This window comes from Dicentrarchus labrax, unplaced genomic scaffold (assembly GCF_905237075.1).
Source record: "Dicentrarchus labrax unplaced genomic scaffold, dlabrax2021, whole genome shotgun sequence".
NCBI lineage: Eukaryota > Metazoa > Chordata > Actinopteri > Moronidae > Dicentrarchus > Dicentrarchus labrax.
In genome coordinates this window covers 29,288,345-29,306,523 of record NW_026136707.1, presented here as the reverse complement: position 1 = coordinate 29,306,523, position 18,179 = coordinate 29,288,345, and the positions used below count along the sequence as shown (strand labels likewise).

The following is an 18,179-nucleotide window of genomic DNA, read 5'->3' as shown; positions in this document are numbered from 1 at the left end:
CAGTAGCCGTCCTTCTCATCCAGCACTGTGAATATCTTCTTACCAGCAAGTTTGCACAAAACTTCATCTGTTGTGCGGATGGAGTAGTGCTGTCTTAGTATTGCTTTGTTTAAATCAGTGGGGTCCAAGCAAACCCTCAATTTCTTCTTATCTTTCTTTTCTGTGATTACAAGGCTAGTTACCCATGGTGTTGGCTCCGTCACCTGTGCAATCACATCTGCTTGTAACAGGTCATCAAGAGTGTCTCTGAGTTTATCCATCATGGCCAGTGGTATTTTTCTGCAGCCATGTATGACTGGCGTAGCCTTGGGGTTTGTGTGGATGTGATATTCTCCGGCAAACTCCCCCAGACCTTCAAAGACTGTTGGGTGTGGAGCTATCAGCTCCTCCTTCGTAGTTGGATGTTTCACATCCAGTTTGTCGATGTCCAGCCTTTTTACCAGGTGCAAGTCTACACAAGCATCTCCCCCTAGGATAGGTGTGGATGAGTGTCTCGATATGTAAAACGGCAGACTTGCATGAGCTTTGGGTGTAGAGCACTTGAGTGTGAGTAACCCCTCTGGCCTCAGCCTCATCCCTCCATAAGCCACCAGCACTGTTTTTGTGGGCTGTAGTTGCAGGTGTGCTCTCCTTTCCCGTCTGGCCTTCCTTTTCATGGACTTAAACATCCTCAGTGGTAGGACATTGGCCTCTGCTCCTGTATCCAATTTGAACCTTACGGACATGTTGTCAACCTGTACTTCAGAGTACCAGGACTTGTCAAGGCTGGAGTCGAGCTGGTCAATGTTCACTGTTCCAATAAACAGAGTGTCAATTTCTGGACTGATATCATGCACTGTCCTTCTATGCTGTGCTTTACCTGACCCACACATCTTTGCATAGTGGTTCTGTTTACCACACTTGTGGCAGGAAACTCCATATGCTGGGCATTGTTTGGGCTGGTGTGATTTTCCACATTTTCTGCATGTGTTTACATGTCCACTGCTTTGTGTGTGTTGAAAAGGTTGCTTTGGTCCTTTATTGCGTGGTTGACTGTCCTGTTTTTTCTTATGCACTGTATGTACAGATCTCTCTTGAGTGGCTGCGCTCATTGCTTCTATTTGAGCTCTGGCGATCTCAGCAGCACGGCAAGTGTCTATGGCCTTTTCTAATGTAAGATTTGGCTCTCTTAAAAGTCTCTCTTTAAGACGCTGGTCATTCATACTGAACACAATCTTGTCTCTGATCATGTCGTTTTCCGAGGCGCCAAATTCACAGTCCTTACTTTTTGTCTGAGCTCCGTCACATATTTATCAATGGAGACAGAGGCTGTCATAGGGTGCGCCCAAAATTGGTGCCTTTCAAACACTGTATTCTTCTTGGGCAGACAATATGCTTCAAAAGCTGTGAGAACATCTTTCACAGTCTTTTCTTCTGGAAGGTTAAGTGTGTTATACACTTCGAGAGCCTCCTCTCCTAGTGCGTGCAGTAAGATGGAAACTTTGATCTTTTCATCCTTACCCTCTGCACCACTCGCGGTCATGTAGATTTGGAAGCGCTGTTCCCATCTTCTCCAGTTTTCTCCCAAGTTGCCTGTCAACACCAGTGGCGATGGTAGTTTGAACTGCTCCATCATACCGTCTCCTGTCGTTGCAGGTCTCCGTGCGTCTACTTTTTTAGGGACGCTACCACTAGCACAACTTTTAGCTAGCAAAACTCTGGTGTTTTTCGACTTCGGCAAACTGACGAACTGGACCAACTTCTGACACCATGTTATAGTTCTTCATGGCCGGGTGACTCGACATACATAATGGACATCCGTAGGCTTGTCTTTAACTCCAACAGTGTCGCTTTATTGCCCACACGTTGCCTGCATTACACTCACTCCGGTAGCCCGGGAACTAGACACATCACAACCTAGTATCCCTCCGCCTACACTTCACTAACATCATCGTGACAGTATAAGTGCACGGCACTATATACTACACCGTCAGTGGTTCAGACCCTTAAGACATCCAGATAAACCCACTAAAAGTTCATGTTAGTTTAATTTAATTAAAATTAGCTCGAAGCAACACGAAAACAGGACAACCAGAGAGCTGCTGCTCCTGATTGGTTGATTCCTCTCACTAGTCACGATTGGCTCCTCGTTGCTAGGCAGGAAATAGGCTGGCACAACGTCACGATTGCTTGTCTTTGGTCATTTTCAACTGAAGGAGACAAACATTTAAAAACAAAGTAACACAATGTGTCCTGGTCGTGGGTGAAACCTGAAGTCACAGATCAGAACGTAGATTTGTGATCTTAGATAGGAAATAATGCATTTAATAATTTTATAAGATACAAACTAGAGTAAGGAGCGTGAACTCATAATTATTCACAGTGAATAAACTCATCACACTCACAGGTGGACAGGTGCTCAGTGGCTCCGCTCACATCCATGTGACTCAGCATTCAGTCACACAGACAAAATAATGAAAATATATCAGAAACACCAACTCATCACATTCACCAAGAAATATGAACCATCACTAACCTAATATAATACAATTATTAATTAATGGCTCCTATTAAATCTTAATCTTTCAGGAGGCATCCATCACTTCTATCCGCCTGATGTAGCGGAGCACATGGGAGGAGGAAGGTTGTTCTATATAATGTCATTTAGCTAAAGATTAGTCTGAATTGCTAAGCTAGGCAGTTTGAGTCTGTGATCGGACCTTACTCGACCATTATTCACTGACGTTCAGATACAACTCTGAAGCACACAGTTGTATTTCAATGCATTATAACTTTGTTTATCCACTTTAAACAGAGGAGCAACCCCTGATGTTGTGGGAACTGTTTATATTCCTTTAGGCAGAGATTAGTTTGGAGCGCTCTCATTGGACAGGAAGGTTTAAAAATGCTTCACCATCAAAAGATACTGAATATCAAACTTATTCAGTTGGTTTTATGTTGTTCAAGTTCTTTTTAAAAGCCCATTATGGACATTTTCTACCTTACAATAAGAGAATCCTGTTGATGCCGTTTTCTACTGATAGACGTCCTAAAACATGGGTTCCAGTTTCCAGTTTAAAGCTAGGAGTTAAATCACTATAGCAGATTACACAATAAAATAAAAGTTTCTGTCACAATATGTCTGATTAATTATCAGAAATTAATGAATGTACAGGTGCATTTCAATAAATTAGAATATCATGACAAAGTTCATTTATTTCAGAAATTCAATTCAAAAAGTGAAACTCATTATATAGATTCATTACACACAGTGAAATATTTCAAGTCTTTATTTCTTTCAAGTTTTATGATTGTGGCTTACAGCTAACAAACCCAAAATTCAGTATCTTAGAAAATTAGAATATTTCATAAGACCAATACATTTTAACACAGAAATGTCTGCTTATTCAAAAGTATGTTCATATATGCACTCAATACTTGGTCGGGGCTAATCTTCCATGAATTATTGCATCAATGCAGCGTGGCATGGAGGCAATCAGCCTGTGGCACTGCCGAGGTGTTATGGAAGTCCAGGTTGCTTTGATAGCGGCCTTCAGTTCGTCTGCATTGTTGGGTCTGGTGTCTCTCACCTTCCTCTTGACAATAGCCCATAGATGCTCTATGGGGTTCAGGTCAGGTGAGATTGCTGGCCAATCAAGCACAGTAAAACCATGGTCATTAAACCAGGTATTGGTACCTTTGGCAGAGTGGGCAGGTGCCAAGTCCTGCTGGGAAATGAAATCAGCATCTCCATAAAGCCTGTCAGCAGAAGGAAGCATGAAGTGCTCCAAAATGTCCTGGTAGACATTTGGCTGCGTTGACTTTGGACTTGATAAAACACAGGGGACCAACACCAGCAGATCCCCAAATCATCACTGACTGTGGAAACTTCACACTGGACTAAAAGCAACTTGGATTCTGTGCCTTTCCACTCTTCCTCCAGACTTTGGAGGAAGACCTCGATTCCCAAATGAAATGCAAACTTCACTTTCATCTGAAAAGGGGACTTTGGACCACTGAGCAACAGTCCAGTCCTTTTTCTCCTTAGCCCAGGTAAGACGCTTCTGACAGTTGTAGCCCATGTCCTGGATACATCTGTGTGTGGTGGCTGTTGATGCACTGACTCAGCCTCAGTCTACTCCTTGTGAATCTCACCCAAATTATTGAATGGTCGTTGCTTCACAATCCTCTCAAGGCTGCGGTTATCCCTGCTGCTTGTGTACCTTTTTCTACCACACTTTTTCCTGCCACTCAACTTTCTATGAATATGCTTGGATACAGCACTCTGAACAGCAAGCTTCTTTAGCAATGACCTTCTGTGGCTTTCCCTCCTTGTGGGTGGCAATGACTGTCTTCTGGACAACCGTCAAGCCAGCAGTCTTCCCCATGATTGTGTAACCTACTGAACCAGACCATTTAAAGGCTCAGGAAACCTTTGCAGGTGTTGACTTAATTAACTGATTAGAGTGTAACATTGTGAGTCAACAATATTGAACTAGTACTAATATTAAAATTTTCTGAGATACTGAATTTTGGGTTTGTTAGCTGTAAGCCATAGTCAAAATTAAAAGAAATAAAGGCCTGAAATGTTTCACTGTGTGTAATGAATCTATACGAGTTTCCCTTTTTGAATTTGACTACTGAAAGAAATGAACTTTACCATGATATTCTAATTTAAATCTACAGGCGCATCTCAATAGTCTCAAGTCAAACAAATCTTTACAAGTTAGGAAAAAAGGGAATAGACGGATTTAGTAATGCTTTGGTTTATTATCACACACACACACACACACACACACACACACACACACACACACGTGAGGGGGTGAATGGGTGGGTCAGACGTGTCAGGCAGTGGTGGGGCGCCCGTGGTGGTGGTCGTCATCGGGACGCCTGGGGCGCTGGGGGCCACCCATGGTGGTGGTAGTCAGCAGGGCGCCCGTTGTAGGCGCTCCGGGGCGTCCGTGTCCCGGGTGTCCCGGGTGCCCCGGGTGCGCTGGGTGCCCCCCGGGTGCCCTGGGATTCAATCTTTGAAGTGATTTATTTAGACTCTGCTGGGAAAACATCCACGATGCTGGCAGCTTGTTCCACTGCAGCAACACAAACTAGGCGGGATCGACACCCAAGAGCTCTCCAAAACCCCAACCTGTGGGAGCTTTGGGACTTTGAGCAAGTTCTAGTGGAGCCCGTCATCCAGGAACCGACGGAGCCCAGTGGGTTCCGGAATGACGAAGTGACTGATGCTGACACAGAAATCTTTGAGTTGTGGGGATTTGATGAAATTTCTGAAGGGCCGTATACCGGAATCGACACCCCTGGTGCCCCGACGACTACCACCAGTACCAGCACCACCACCACTTGCGCGACGGACGACGACCACCACCACCACTTGCGCCCCGACGACGACCACCAGCAGCACCACGGGCGCCCGGCGACGACGACCACCACCAGCAGCACCACGGGCGCCCACGACGACGACCACCACCACGGGCGCCCCACCACTGGCTGACACGTCTGATGCCCCGACGACGACCCCCACGGCGACCACCACCACGGGCGCCCGACGTTCCAAGAGGCAGTTTCACAGTGACATCTGTTGTTCTGCAAGTCACCAACGGTGGCATCAGTTGCAGGGATGTTGCAGGATTCTCACAGGTGGCCAGACCAGTTACGTTTGCCTGCAGCAGATGGTCAAAGTAACGAAGTCTCAGCTGACGAAACCAGGTTCCATTTGAAACCTGGAGAGTGAAAAAACACAACCGTCACCAGGGGGAAAAGTCAATATTTAACTCATTCTAGCTCTTATCTTTAAGCAGACTATATCAGAAGCAAAGTAATCAGACAGTTTATCGCTAAATCAAAATTAAAAAAGGGGAGTAGAAATTATGAACATTTGGTATTTAGGGTGATAATGAAAATCAGATAGATAATCTAATATATATCTATAGATAGATATAGATAGATATATAGATATCTCTATATATATAGATAGATATAGATAGATATATAGATATCTCTATATATATAGATAGATATAGATAGATATAGATAGATATCTCTATATATATAGATATATATAGATAGATATAGATATATATAGATAGATATAGATATATATAGATAGATATAGATATATATAGATAGATATGATATAGATAGATAGATATAGATATATATAGATATATATAGATATATATAGGATATAGATAGATATATATAGATAGAGATAGATATAGATAGATAGATATAGATATATATAGATAGATATATATAGATAGATATAGATAGATATATATAGATAGATATAGATAGATATATATATATATCTATATATATCTATATATATATATATCTATATCTCTATATATCTATTTATTTTTATTTATTTTTTTTTTTTAAATGTTCCTACCCATAATGCCAAGTGGCAGCTGGTATAAGGCAGCGTCAGCAGCATCCACGGCCCGAGGTTACGAACAGAACCTTGACATCCATCTGTCAACAACCTCCTCCCGTCTGTGGAAAGACGATAGGACAAAATAAAAGATAGTAACCCATCACCCATTAATTAGGATTAACCTAAAAGGACCAGTGTGGGATTTAGAGCGTTTGATAACCTGGGAATGAGATCGGGCTGTGGAAGAGAAACTGTTTGCAGAACTTGTGAAAAACATGAAAGTCGCTCTAGATCCAGTGTTTTTGTCCACTCTGGGCTACTGTACAAACATGGCGGACTCCACCGGAAGAGGACCTGCTTCCTCTGTAGATAAAAAAAATGTCATTCTAAAAGGTACCGAACACAATGATTGTTATATTCAGCTGATTAAAGGCAAACAGACATCATATTCACAACTCAGATTTATTTAATGAAACACTTTGTTCTGATGGGTGGACCCTGAATAAATAATGGAGGAACGGACTGTACAGACTTTACAATCTGCTCTCTTGTTTGCAGCATCTGAATAAATGTTAAACTTGTTTTGTCAGAACGTGGAGCCACAGCCAGCTTTTAATGGAGACAGGCTTCTATTGGGGACCCTGCTTTTACTGGAAGTAAAAAAAAAAAAGTCTTAGAAAACTTAATTCAATTTTATTTGTATAGCGCCAATTCAGAACAGAAGTTATCTCAGGACACTTTTCAAATAGAGCAGGTCTAGACCGAACTCTTTATAACATTTACAGAGACCCAACAGTACCACCATGAGCAAGACCTTTGAGACAAGGGCAAGGAAACACTGCCTGTTAAATAGACAGGTTGATGGCTTCGATGAAGAAATGATTGAAGTTAACTGATGAAGATCGATAGCAGAAAAACAGTCTAAATATACATCTAAGTTTACATTGACAGAAGTCCCTGAACTTGGAGAGCCACTGATAACTGTTGATGGCAGTTGGTGATTAATTTTCTCTCTAATAGTAATAATTTTATTATAGAAGAAGCTCATGAAGTCATTGCTACTTAAGTTTATGGGGATATGTGGCTCGATAGAGCTGTGACTCTCTGTCAGCCTGGTGATACAGTGCTGAAGAGGAACCTAGGGTTGTTCTTATTTTCTTCTATTAGTGCTGAGTAATAGGCTCCTCTGGCAATACGGAGGGCCTTTCTATAGGTTTTAAGATTATCTTGCCAATTTGAGCGATATTCTGATAATTTGGAAGAGCGCCATTTCCTTTCAGATTGTCTAGCTATTTGTTTTAACTGGCGGGTTTGGTGGTTATACCAAGGTGCTAGTCTCCTATGGTTTAATAATTTCCTTTTTATAGGAGCGATAGAGTCTAATGTTGATCGTAGTGAGCCTGTAGCACTATCGACAAGATTATCAATTTCAGAGGGACTAAAGTCGTTATAGGACTCTTAAATTCAGACATGGCATTGAATTAAACACTGAAGGAATCTCCTCCTTAAATTTAGCTACAGCACTGTCAGATAGACATCTGCTGTAGGAAGTGTGGGAGAGAAACAGGATTTGGGGGTAATAAAATAGATGTGCCCCTGGTCAAAAGGTTGAGTTTATGATAGGAAGAGCCAGGGGGAAGTCACACATCAAAGGACCATTTGGTGAGAGAGACCTGGATTTACAGGAGTAACATTTGCAAGACACACAGGGGGTTTCATTGTTTGTGATGTAATGAGATGCACTGAAATGTATATAAGGGAGAGCATTTTGGAAGTCGGGAGAGAACATCCATGACGTGACCTTCTCTCCATGCAGCATGAAGTAAAGTGACTTGATTATCACACCGGCTTGAAAGTTCTTCAGAGACTTAGCACCTCTCAACTTTGGGAAGAATTTCCACGACAGAAGTTTTGCCTAATGGCTTATAATCTAATAGTATGAATTCAAAAGTTATTAAATAATGGTCAGATAGGAAAGGATTATGTGGGAAGACTATAAAATGTTCAATATCAATGCCATATGATAGAACAAGGTCAAGAGTGTGATTAAAACAATGAGTTGGTTTATTTACACTCTGACAGAAGCCAATTGAGTCTATTAATGATATAAATGCATTACTAAGGCTGTCATTGTTAACATTCACATGAATATTAAAATCACCTACAATAATTACTTTATCTGATTTAAGGACTATACTTGATAGAAACTCTGAGAATTCAGATATAAAATCAGAGTACGGTCCAGGAGCGCGGTACACTATAACAAATAGAACTGGCTGCAGTGTTTTCCAGTTTGGGTGAGAAAGACTAAGAACAAGGCTTTCAAATGAATTATAATTTAGTTTAGGTTTAGGGTCCATTAAAACGCTCGAATCATATATGGCTGCCACTCCACCTCCTCGGCCTGTGCCTCGAGGAATGAGAGTATTAATATGACTGGGGGGTGGATTCATTTAGGCTAACATACTCCTCGTGGGACAACCAGGTCTCAGTAAGACAAAGTAAATCAATATCATAATCTGATATTAATTCATTCACTAAAACAGCTTTAGAGGACAGAGACCTGATATTTAACAGTCCACATTTCATTCTCTTATTTTGTGCTACTGAGGAGTTGGTTTTAATTTTTATTAGGTTTTTATGTTGAACTCCTCTTGTTTTTATTTCTTTAAATAATTTTGGTGGTCGGGGGACAGACACAGTCTCTATGGGGTTTTGGGTGGGTGACTGTTCTAAAGAAAGAGCAGAGAAGTGTGTAAGACAGCAGCTCTGCTTCCTGGTCCTAACTCTGGACTGTCAGGTTTTAGAAATAAACTTTGCCATATTTCTAGATAAGAGAGCCGCTCCATCCAAAGTGGGATGGATGCCGTCTCTCCTAATCAGACCAGGTTTTCCCCAAAAAGGCTTCCAGTTATCAATGAAGCCCACATCGTTTGCTGGACACCACCTCGACAGCCAGCGGTGGAATGACGACATGCGGCTATACATGTCATCACTGGTCACATTGGGCAGGGGTCCAGAGAAAACTACGGTGTCCGACATTGTCTTAGCATAGTTACACACCGACTCCACATTAATCTTAGTGACCTCCGATTGGTGTAAACGGGTGTCGTTACCGCCGACGTGGATAACAATCTTACTGTATTTATGTTTATCTTTAGCCAGCAGTTTTAAATTTGATTCAATGTCGCCCGCTCTGGCCCCAGGGATACATTTAACTATGGCCGCTGGCTTCGCTAACTTCACGTTTCTGACTATGGAGCTGCCAATAACCAGAGTTGGTTCCTCAGCGGGTGTATCGCTGAGTGGGGAAAATTTATTAGAAACATGAATCAACACCATGCGCTAATCTTAATTTGGCAGCTTCAGTAAACATTAAATGTGACTGATTAAAGCACATGAAGATTTCTGTAGCTCCGCCCCCACTGCAGTGTGCCGGTGTAAAGAGTTTAATAGGTTTCATTTGAACCTTTTTAACGTTTTATAGTTTGAGCTAAAGCTTGCTGATGCTCCTGGTGTGACATTATATAATGAGACTGAATCAGTCAGTAAACTAAACTTCTATATTTCATTCTGGCAATCCAAGTGTGTAAAATCTCTGCAGCTGGTGGACGAATCAAACTCACCTGCCAGGCGCAGATCAGTGTGTCGAATGAGCGAGAAGCGAACAGACAGCGAGCTGCCGCTGCAGAGATACTGCACCCGGCCGAAATCTGACGCCTCACCACCGTCACGGCGCTCTGAAACAGAAAGAGTTACTGCTGATGCATGATGGGAAGGAATCCAGTTCAACTTCAGTTCTGATAGCTAGCGCCCACTAAAGGCAGCAGAGAGAACCACAGGGGGCGTGGCCGTAGCTGGACTAAGCTAGTGGCTCAGAGAAGCTAAGAGACATTTTTTAACAAAAGTTGATTTTTTTCATTAATGATACAATAAATGTAAATATTAACAGCAGTTTAATTATAATTACATTTATTATGTCTGCTGGTTGAGGAAGGTTACATTTATTTAATTATATTTCAGGGTTTAATTAGCAGTTAGTAAAAACAAAGTGAGTGTGAAACTATTTAAATCACTTCATTCACTTCATCAGGACAAACTCTGAACTCCATGTTGGATTTAACTTCCTTTATTGATCACAGGTGGATCTTTTTACCGTTCAGGAACTTCCACACTGGCACCGGAGAAAGTCTTCCGCCGCTCCCGGTCTCCTCCAGCAGCGCCGTGAGCTCGGCGTCCCGGTGCTGGTCCTGTGCCGTGTTGAACCGGGCTAGAGTCAGCAGACTGATCCAAACCCAGACCATCATCATCATCATCCGTCCGAGAACCGCCGACATGCTCCACTGTTCTCTGCCGAGGGGAACGACCGAAGAGCGGCTGGAAGCTGACGGCCGGAGCCGCCACAGCTGCGACTAAAAGCCCTCCGTACACCTGGATCCGGCCTCTGATTGGATAACGAGAACCGGAAGTTCAGCAGCTGCACTCGCAGGTGTGTTTGAGAGACTGAGTGAATCACTCATGCTCATTGTTTTATGGTGTCCGACAGCAGATACTGATATTTGTAGATTTATACAGATACTGATACTCTGATACTTCATAACTCTAATAATAATAATAATAATAATAATAATAATAATAGTATATTATTTTATAATTATAATAAAGGAAACTAAACGTTTTAGTTTTGAGGAACTTGAATATTTATCACACTCCCATTTATCTGACAGGTATTCTTACTTATAGGCATGCACGGTCCTTATATAGATATTAATAATAATATATATATTAATATTAATATGATAATTAAATGCCCCCTTTTACTAAGAGATCACAGAAGAAGAAAACAGGAGGGTTTTTACTTAAACAGTTTTTATTGTTTGATGTGTAAAATGTGACACCAGCTTTTACACATAAGACAGTTTATTGATCCACACACACAGGCTGAAATACACACTTCACACTTGTTGACACGCAACAGGGAGAGATGGTGGAGTGACTGGCTGCAACACACACATCTATATATATCTATATATAAATATATAGATATATATATAAATATATATATATATAAAAATATACATATATATTTATATATAGATATATATATAAATATATATATATATAAAAATATACATATATATTTATATATGAATATTAACATTAATTCTAATGTTAATAATGGTCTGTGTGCTGAATGTCCTCAGTATAATAATATCAGAGATATAAACAGAGTTCTCTGAATGAAACCACAACGTTTTCAGTTTTTTATTAAGGTTTTATTAAAATGTTATTATTTCATTATTATTTTATTAAGGCAACATGTACAGCGGGTGGGCGGGGCCTGAGTGGGTCTGGGGGCGGGGCTTCAGTCTCACAGTTTGGCCTTGCTCATGCGGGTCATCAGTTTCTCCAGTTTGAGGGCGAGCGTCATGTCGCCTTTGATCCGCAGCTTCCCCGACATGAAGGCCATCGTCGGCTTCAGCTCCCCTGAGGACGCCAACACACAGCTGTTACCACGGAAACAACGCCGCTAAATCCATCGCTATGGCTGTGTTTTACACCAGCGTTACCGTGGTGACGGCTCACCTGCAAACATCTTGCTGAAGTCGCTCGAGTCCATCGCCATGATGACGTCGGCTTTGACGGGCTGGCCCGGCCCCGCGCTGCCGGCGCCGCTCTTCAAGTCCAGGAACCAAACGCCTTTGTGATCTCCTTATATGGACATAAAGACGTTCATGTTGTTGCCACGCCCACAGAATCTCCTTATATGGACACAATCTAACTTTACTGTTACCTGATAGGTCGAACTGATAAATGCCCTGTGTTGTCTTGACGACGTCTTCGTTGATGACTCCTCTGATGGCGTCAAACGTGCTTTCTATTGGTCCACTGGAGGGAGGCGGTGGTTTGAAGGCTGGGGTCGCCCCTAGCAACGTGGAGAAAAAAAAAACAGGTAATTTGACTGGTTTGTCTTTATGAGACATCAGGGGGCGCCACAGTGACGCTTAAAGGCACAATGAGGTCAGTGTGCTGTTTATTATAATGTAATTATAGATATATTTCATTATCCTACTTTAGAAACTGTGTTTGTAATATCTGTAGTATTTATAGTATTTACAATATTTACTGTATTTATAATATTTACTATGTTTACTGTATTTATAGTATTTACTATGTTTACTGTATTTATAGTATTTGCTGTATTTACAGTATTTATAGTATTTACTGTATTTACAGTATTTATAGTATTTACAGTATTTATAGTATTTGCTGTATTTATAGTATTTACTATATTTACTGTATTTACAGTATTTACTATATTTACAGTATTTATAGTATTTACTATATTTACAGTATTTATAATATTTACTATATTTACTGTAGTTATAGTATTTACAATATTTACTGTATTTATAATATTTACTATTTTTACTGTATTTATAGTATTTACTATGTTTACTGTATTTATAGTATTTACAATATTTAATGTATTTATAGTATTTACTATATTTACTGTATTTACTGTATTTATAATATTTACTGTATTTATAGTATTTATAGTATTTACTATATTTACAGTATTTATAATATTTACTGTATTTATAATATTTACTGTATTTATAGTATTTATAGTATTTACTGTATTTATAGTATTTACTGTATTTATAGTATTTACTGTATTTATTGTATTTACTGTATTTATTGTATTTATAGTATTTACTGTATTTATAGTACTTACTATATTTACTGTATTTATAGTATTTACTATATTTACTGTATTTACTGTATTTACTGTATTTATAATATTAACTGTATTTATAGTATTTATAGTATTTACTGTATTTATAGTATTTACTGTATTTATAGTATTTACTGTATTTATAGTATTTATAGTATTTACTGTATTTATAGTACTTACTATATTTACTGTATTTATAGTATTTACTATATTTACTGTATTTACTGTATTTACTGTATTTATAGTATTTACTGTATTTATAGTATTTACTGTATTTACTGTATTTACTGTATTTATAATATTTATAGTATTTACTGTATTTATAGTATTTATAGTATTTACTGTATTTATAGTATTTACTGTATTTATAGTATTTACTATATTTACTGTATTTATAGTATTTACTATATTTATTTACTGTATTTATAGTATTTACTGTATTTATAGTATTTACAATATTTAATGTATTTATAATATTTACCATATTTACTGTATTTATAGTATTTACTATATTTAATGTATTTATAATATTTACTATATTTACTGTATTTGTAGTACTTACTATGTTTACTGTATTTATAATATTTACTATATTTACTGTATTTATAGTATTTACTATATTTATAGTATTTACTATATTTCATGTATTTATAATATTTACTATATTTACTGTATTTATAGTACTTACTATATTTACTGTATTTATAATATTTACTATATTTATAATATTTACTATATTTACTGTATTTATAGTATTTACTATATTTACTGTATTTACTGTATTTACTATATTTACTGTATTTATAGTATTTATAGTATTTGCTGTATTTACAGTACTTACTATATTTACTGTATTTACAGTATTTGCTATATTTACAGTATTTATAGTATTTGCTGTATTTACAGTATTTATAGTATTTATAGTATTTACTGTATTTACAGTATTTATAGTATTTACTATATTTACTGTATTTACAGTATTTACTATATTTACAGTATTTATAGTATTTGCTGTATTTATAGTATTTATAGTATTTGCTGTATTTACAGTATTTATAGTATTTGCTGTATTTATAGTATTTATAGTATTTACTGTATTTACAGTATTTATAGTATTTGCTGTATTTATAGTATTTATAGTATTTACTGTATTTACAGTATTTGCTGTATTTACAGTATTTATAGTCTTTGCTGTATTTACAGTATTTATAGTATTTACAGTATTTATAGTATTTGCTGTATTTATAGTATTTGCTGTATTTATAGTATTTACAGTATTTATAGTATTTGCTGTATTTACAGTACTTACTATATTTACTGTATTTATAGTATTTGCTGTATTTACAGTATTTACTATATTCATGTATTTATAGTATTTATAGTATTTGCTGTATTTACAGTACTTACTATATTTACTGTATTTATAGTATTTGCTGTATTTACAGTATTTACTATATTTACTGTATTTATAGTATTTATAGTATTTGCTGTATTTACAGTACTTACTATATTTACTGTATTTATAGTATTTGCTGTATTTACAGTATTTACTATATTTACAGTATTTACAGTATTTATAGTATTTACAGTATTTATAGTATTTCCTGTATTTATAGTATTTGCTGTATTTATAGTATTTATAGTATTTACAGTATTTATAGTATTTGCTGTATTTATAGTATTTACAGTATTTATAGTATTTGCTGTATTTACAGTATTTATAGTATTTACTGTATTTACAGTATTTACTGTATTTACAGTATTTATAGTATTTACAGTATTTATAGTATTTATAGTATTTACTATATTTACTGTATTTATAGTATTTACAGTATTTATAGTATTTATAGTAATTACTATATTTACTGTATTTACAGTATTTACTATATTTACAGTATTTATAGTATTTGCTGTATTTACAGTATTTATAGTATTTGCTGTATTTACAGTATTTATAGTATTTATAGTATTTACTGTATTTACAGTATTTGCTGTATTTACAGTATTTATAGTATTTACAGTATTTATAGTATTTGCTGTATTTATAGTATTTACAGTATTTATAGTATTTGCTGTATTTACAGTATTTATAGTATTTATAGTATTTACTGTATTTACAGTATTTATAGTATTTGCTGTATTTATAGTATTTGCTGTATTTACAGTATTTACAGTATTTGCTGTATTTACAGTATTTGCTGTATTTACAGTATTTGCTGTATTTATAGTATTTACAGTATTTATAGTATTTACAGTATTTATAGTATTTACTGTATTTATAGTATTTACTGTATTTATAGTATTTGCTGTATTTATAGTATTTGCTGTATTTACTGTATTTACAGTATTTGCTGTATTTATAGTATTTACAGTATTTATAGTATTTACTGTATTTATAGTATTTGCTGTATTTATAGTATTTACAGTATTTATAGTATTTGCTGTATTTACAGTATTTATAGTATTTGCTGTATTCACAGTATTTATAGTATTTATAGTATTTACTGTATTTACAGTATTTGCTGTATTTACTGTATTTACAGTATTTGCTGTATTTACTGTATTTACAGTATTTACTGTATTTACAGTATTTGCTGTATTTATAGTATTTATAGTATTTGCTGTATTTACAGTATTTATAGTATTTACAGTATTTATAGTATTTGCTGTATTTATAGTATTTATAGTATTTACAGTATTTATAGTATTTGCTGTATTTACAGTATTTATAGTATTTATAGTATTTACTGTATTTATAGTATTTACTGTATTTACAGTATTTATAGTATTTGCTGTATTTATAGTATTTGCTGTATTTACAGTATTTACAGTATTTGCTGTATTTATAGTATTTATAGTATTTATAGTATTTACTGTATTTATAGTATTTGCTGTATTTATAGTATTTGCTGTATTTATTGTATATGCTGTATTTACTGTATTTACAGTATTTACAGTATTTGCTGTATTTATAGTATTTACAGTATTTATAGTATTTACTGTATTTATAGTATTTGCTGTATTTACTGTATTTACAGTATTTATAGTATTTACAGTATTTATAGTATTTACAGTATTTATAGTATTTACTGTATTTATAGTATTTGCTGTATTTATTGTATTTGCTGTATTTACTGTATTTACAGTATTTACAGTATTTGCTGTATTTATAGTATTTACAGTATTTATAGTATTTACTGTATTTATAGTATTTACAGTATTTATAGTATTTACAGTATTTATAGTATTTACAGTATTTACAGTATTTGCTGTATTTATAGTATTTATAGTATTTGCTGTATTTACAGTATTTATAGTATTCACAGTATTTATAGTATTTGCTGTATTTATAGTATTTATAGTATTTACAGTATTTATAGTATTTGCTGTATTTACAGTATTTATAGTATTTATAGTATTTACTGTATTTACAGTATTTGCTGTATTTATAGTATTTACTGTATTTACAGTATTTACAGTATTTGCTGTATTTATAGTATTTACAGTATTTATAGTATTTACAGTATTTATAGTATTTACAGTATTTGCTGTATTTATTGTATTTACAGTATTTATAGTATTTACTGTATTTATAGTATTTGCTGTATTTATAGTATTTACAGTATTTAATGTATTTACTGTATTTATAATATTTGCTGTATTCATAGTATTTGCTGTATTTACAGTATTTGCTGTATTCATAGTATTTGCTGTATTTATAGTATTTACAGTATTTAATGTATTTACTGTATTTATAGTATTTGCTGTATTTAATGTATTTACAGTATTTATAGTATTTGCTGTATTTATAGTATTTGCTGTATTTAATGTATTTGCTGTATTTAATGTATTTACTGTATTTAATGTATTTGCTGTATTTACAGTATTTATAGTATTTATAGTATTTACTGTATTTACAGTATTTATAGTATTTGCTGTATTTATAGTATTTACTGTATTTACAGTATTTATAGTATTTACAGTATTTATAGTATTTACTGTATTTATAGTATTTGCTGTATTTATAGTATTTGCTGTATTTATAGTATTTGCTGTATTTAATGTATTTACTGTATTTATAGTATTTGCTGTATTTACAGTATTTATAGTATTTATAGTATTTACTGTATTTACAGTATTTACAGTATTTGCTGTATTTATAGTATTTATAGTATTTATAGTATTTACTGTATTTACAGTATTTACAGTATTTGCTGTATTTATAGTATTTACAGTATTTATAGTATTTACAGTATTTATAGTATTTACAGTATTTATAGTATTTACAGTATTTATAGTATTTACTGTATTTATAGTATTTGCTGTATTTATAGTATTTACTGTATTTACAGTATTTATAGTATTTGCTGTATTTACAGTATTTATAGTATTTATAGTATTTACTGTATTTATAGTATTTGCTGTATTTATAGTATTTACTGTATTTACAGTATTTATAGTATTTGCTGTATTTACAGTATTTATAGTATTTATAGTATTTACTATATTTACAGTATTTACAGTATTTGCTGTATTTATAGTATTTACAGTATTTATAGTATTTACTGTATTTATAGTATTTTCTGTATTTAATGTATTTGCTGTATTTATAGTATTTGCTGTATTTATAGTATTTGCTGTATTTAATGTATTTACTGTATTTATAGTATTTGCTGTATTTATAGTATTTGCTGTATTTATAGTATTTGCTGTATTTATAGTATTTGCTGTATTTAATGTATTTGCTGTATTCATAGTATTTACTGTATTTATAGTATTTGCTGTATTTAATGTATTTACTGTATTTATAGTATTTGCTGTATTTATAGTATTTACCGTGTTCCTCCATCTTTTTCACCAGTGTCTCGGGTGCGTCGTCCAGGAAGAAGTCTGGCAGCAGGGGTGCCCTGTCGACCAATCAGAGACCACAATAACTACCACATGACAGTGTGCAGGAAAGCTAGCCTGTAACTACACACATGCTAGGTTAGCATTAACTCAGCTAGCATGCTCTCACCTGGTTGGACGGCGTACTGATCGAAGTTTTGGACTCCCTGCTCTTTAGGG

The 18,179-nt window shown here is 35.0% G+C and overlaps 2 protein-coding genes across 2 annotated transcripts in view; both read right to left on the bottom strand.

The window, feature by feature from the left end:
- Positions 1-10,825, bottom strand: part of LOC127367364 (mucin-2-like) — a 56,659-nt gene extending 45,834 nt beyond the window's left edge. Inside the window, exons 1-2 of the mRNA XM_051407127.1 lie at positions 10,530-10,825; positions 10,000-10,113 (exon numbers count right to left, since the gene is read on the bottom strand). Coding sequence (XP_051263087.1) covers positions 10,000-10,113; positions 10,530-10,710 — 295 coding nt within the window. The 5' untranslated portion in view covers positions 10,711-10,825. The remainder of the gene's footprint in view (positions 1-9,999; positions 10,114-10,529) is intronic.
- Positions 10,826-11,225: 400 nt separating this feature from the next.
- LOC127367663 (hydroxysteroid dehydrogenase-like protein 2) lies at positions 11,226-18,014 on the bottom strand. Its single transcript, XM_051407698.1, has 4 exons — positions 17,949-18,014; positions 12,168-12,299; positions 11,960-12,085; positions 11,226-11,860 (listed from the first exon to the last, which is right to left on the bottom strand). Exons 1-4 carry the CDS (start codon positions 17,959-17,961, stop codon positions 11,745-11,747), a joined length of 387 nt encoding a protein of 128 aa, XP_051263658.1. The 5' UTR covers positions 17,962-18,014; the 3' UTR covers positions 11,226-11,744.
- Positions 18,015-18,179: the final 165 nt, after the last annotated feature.

Bases quoted from the DNA above. Each gene is read 5' to 3' on its own strand.
- LOC127367663 (XM_051407698.1), bottom strand. The intron at 12,086-12,167 runs GTAACAGTAAAG...TGTCCATATAAG, and splicing joins TTATCAGTTCGACCTATCAG to GAGATCACAAAGGCGTTTGG. The intron at 11,861-11,959 runs GTGAGCCGTCAC...TGGCGTCCTCAG, and splicing joins CTTCAGCAAGATGTTTGCAG to GGGAGCTGAAGCCGACGATG.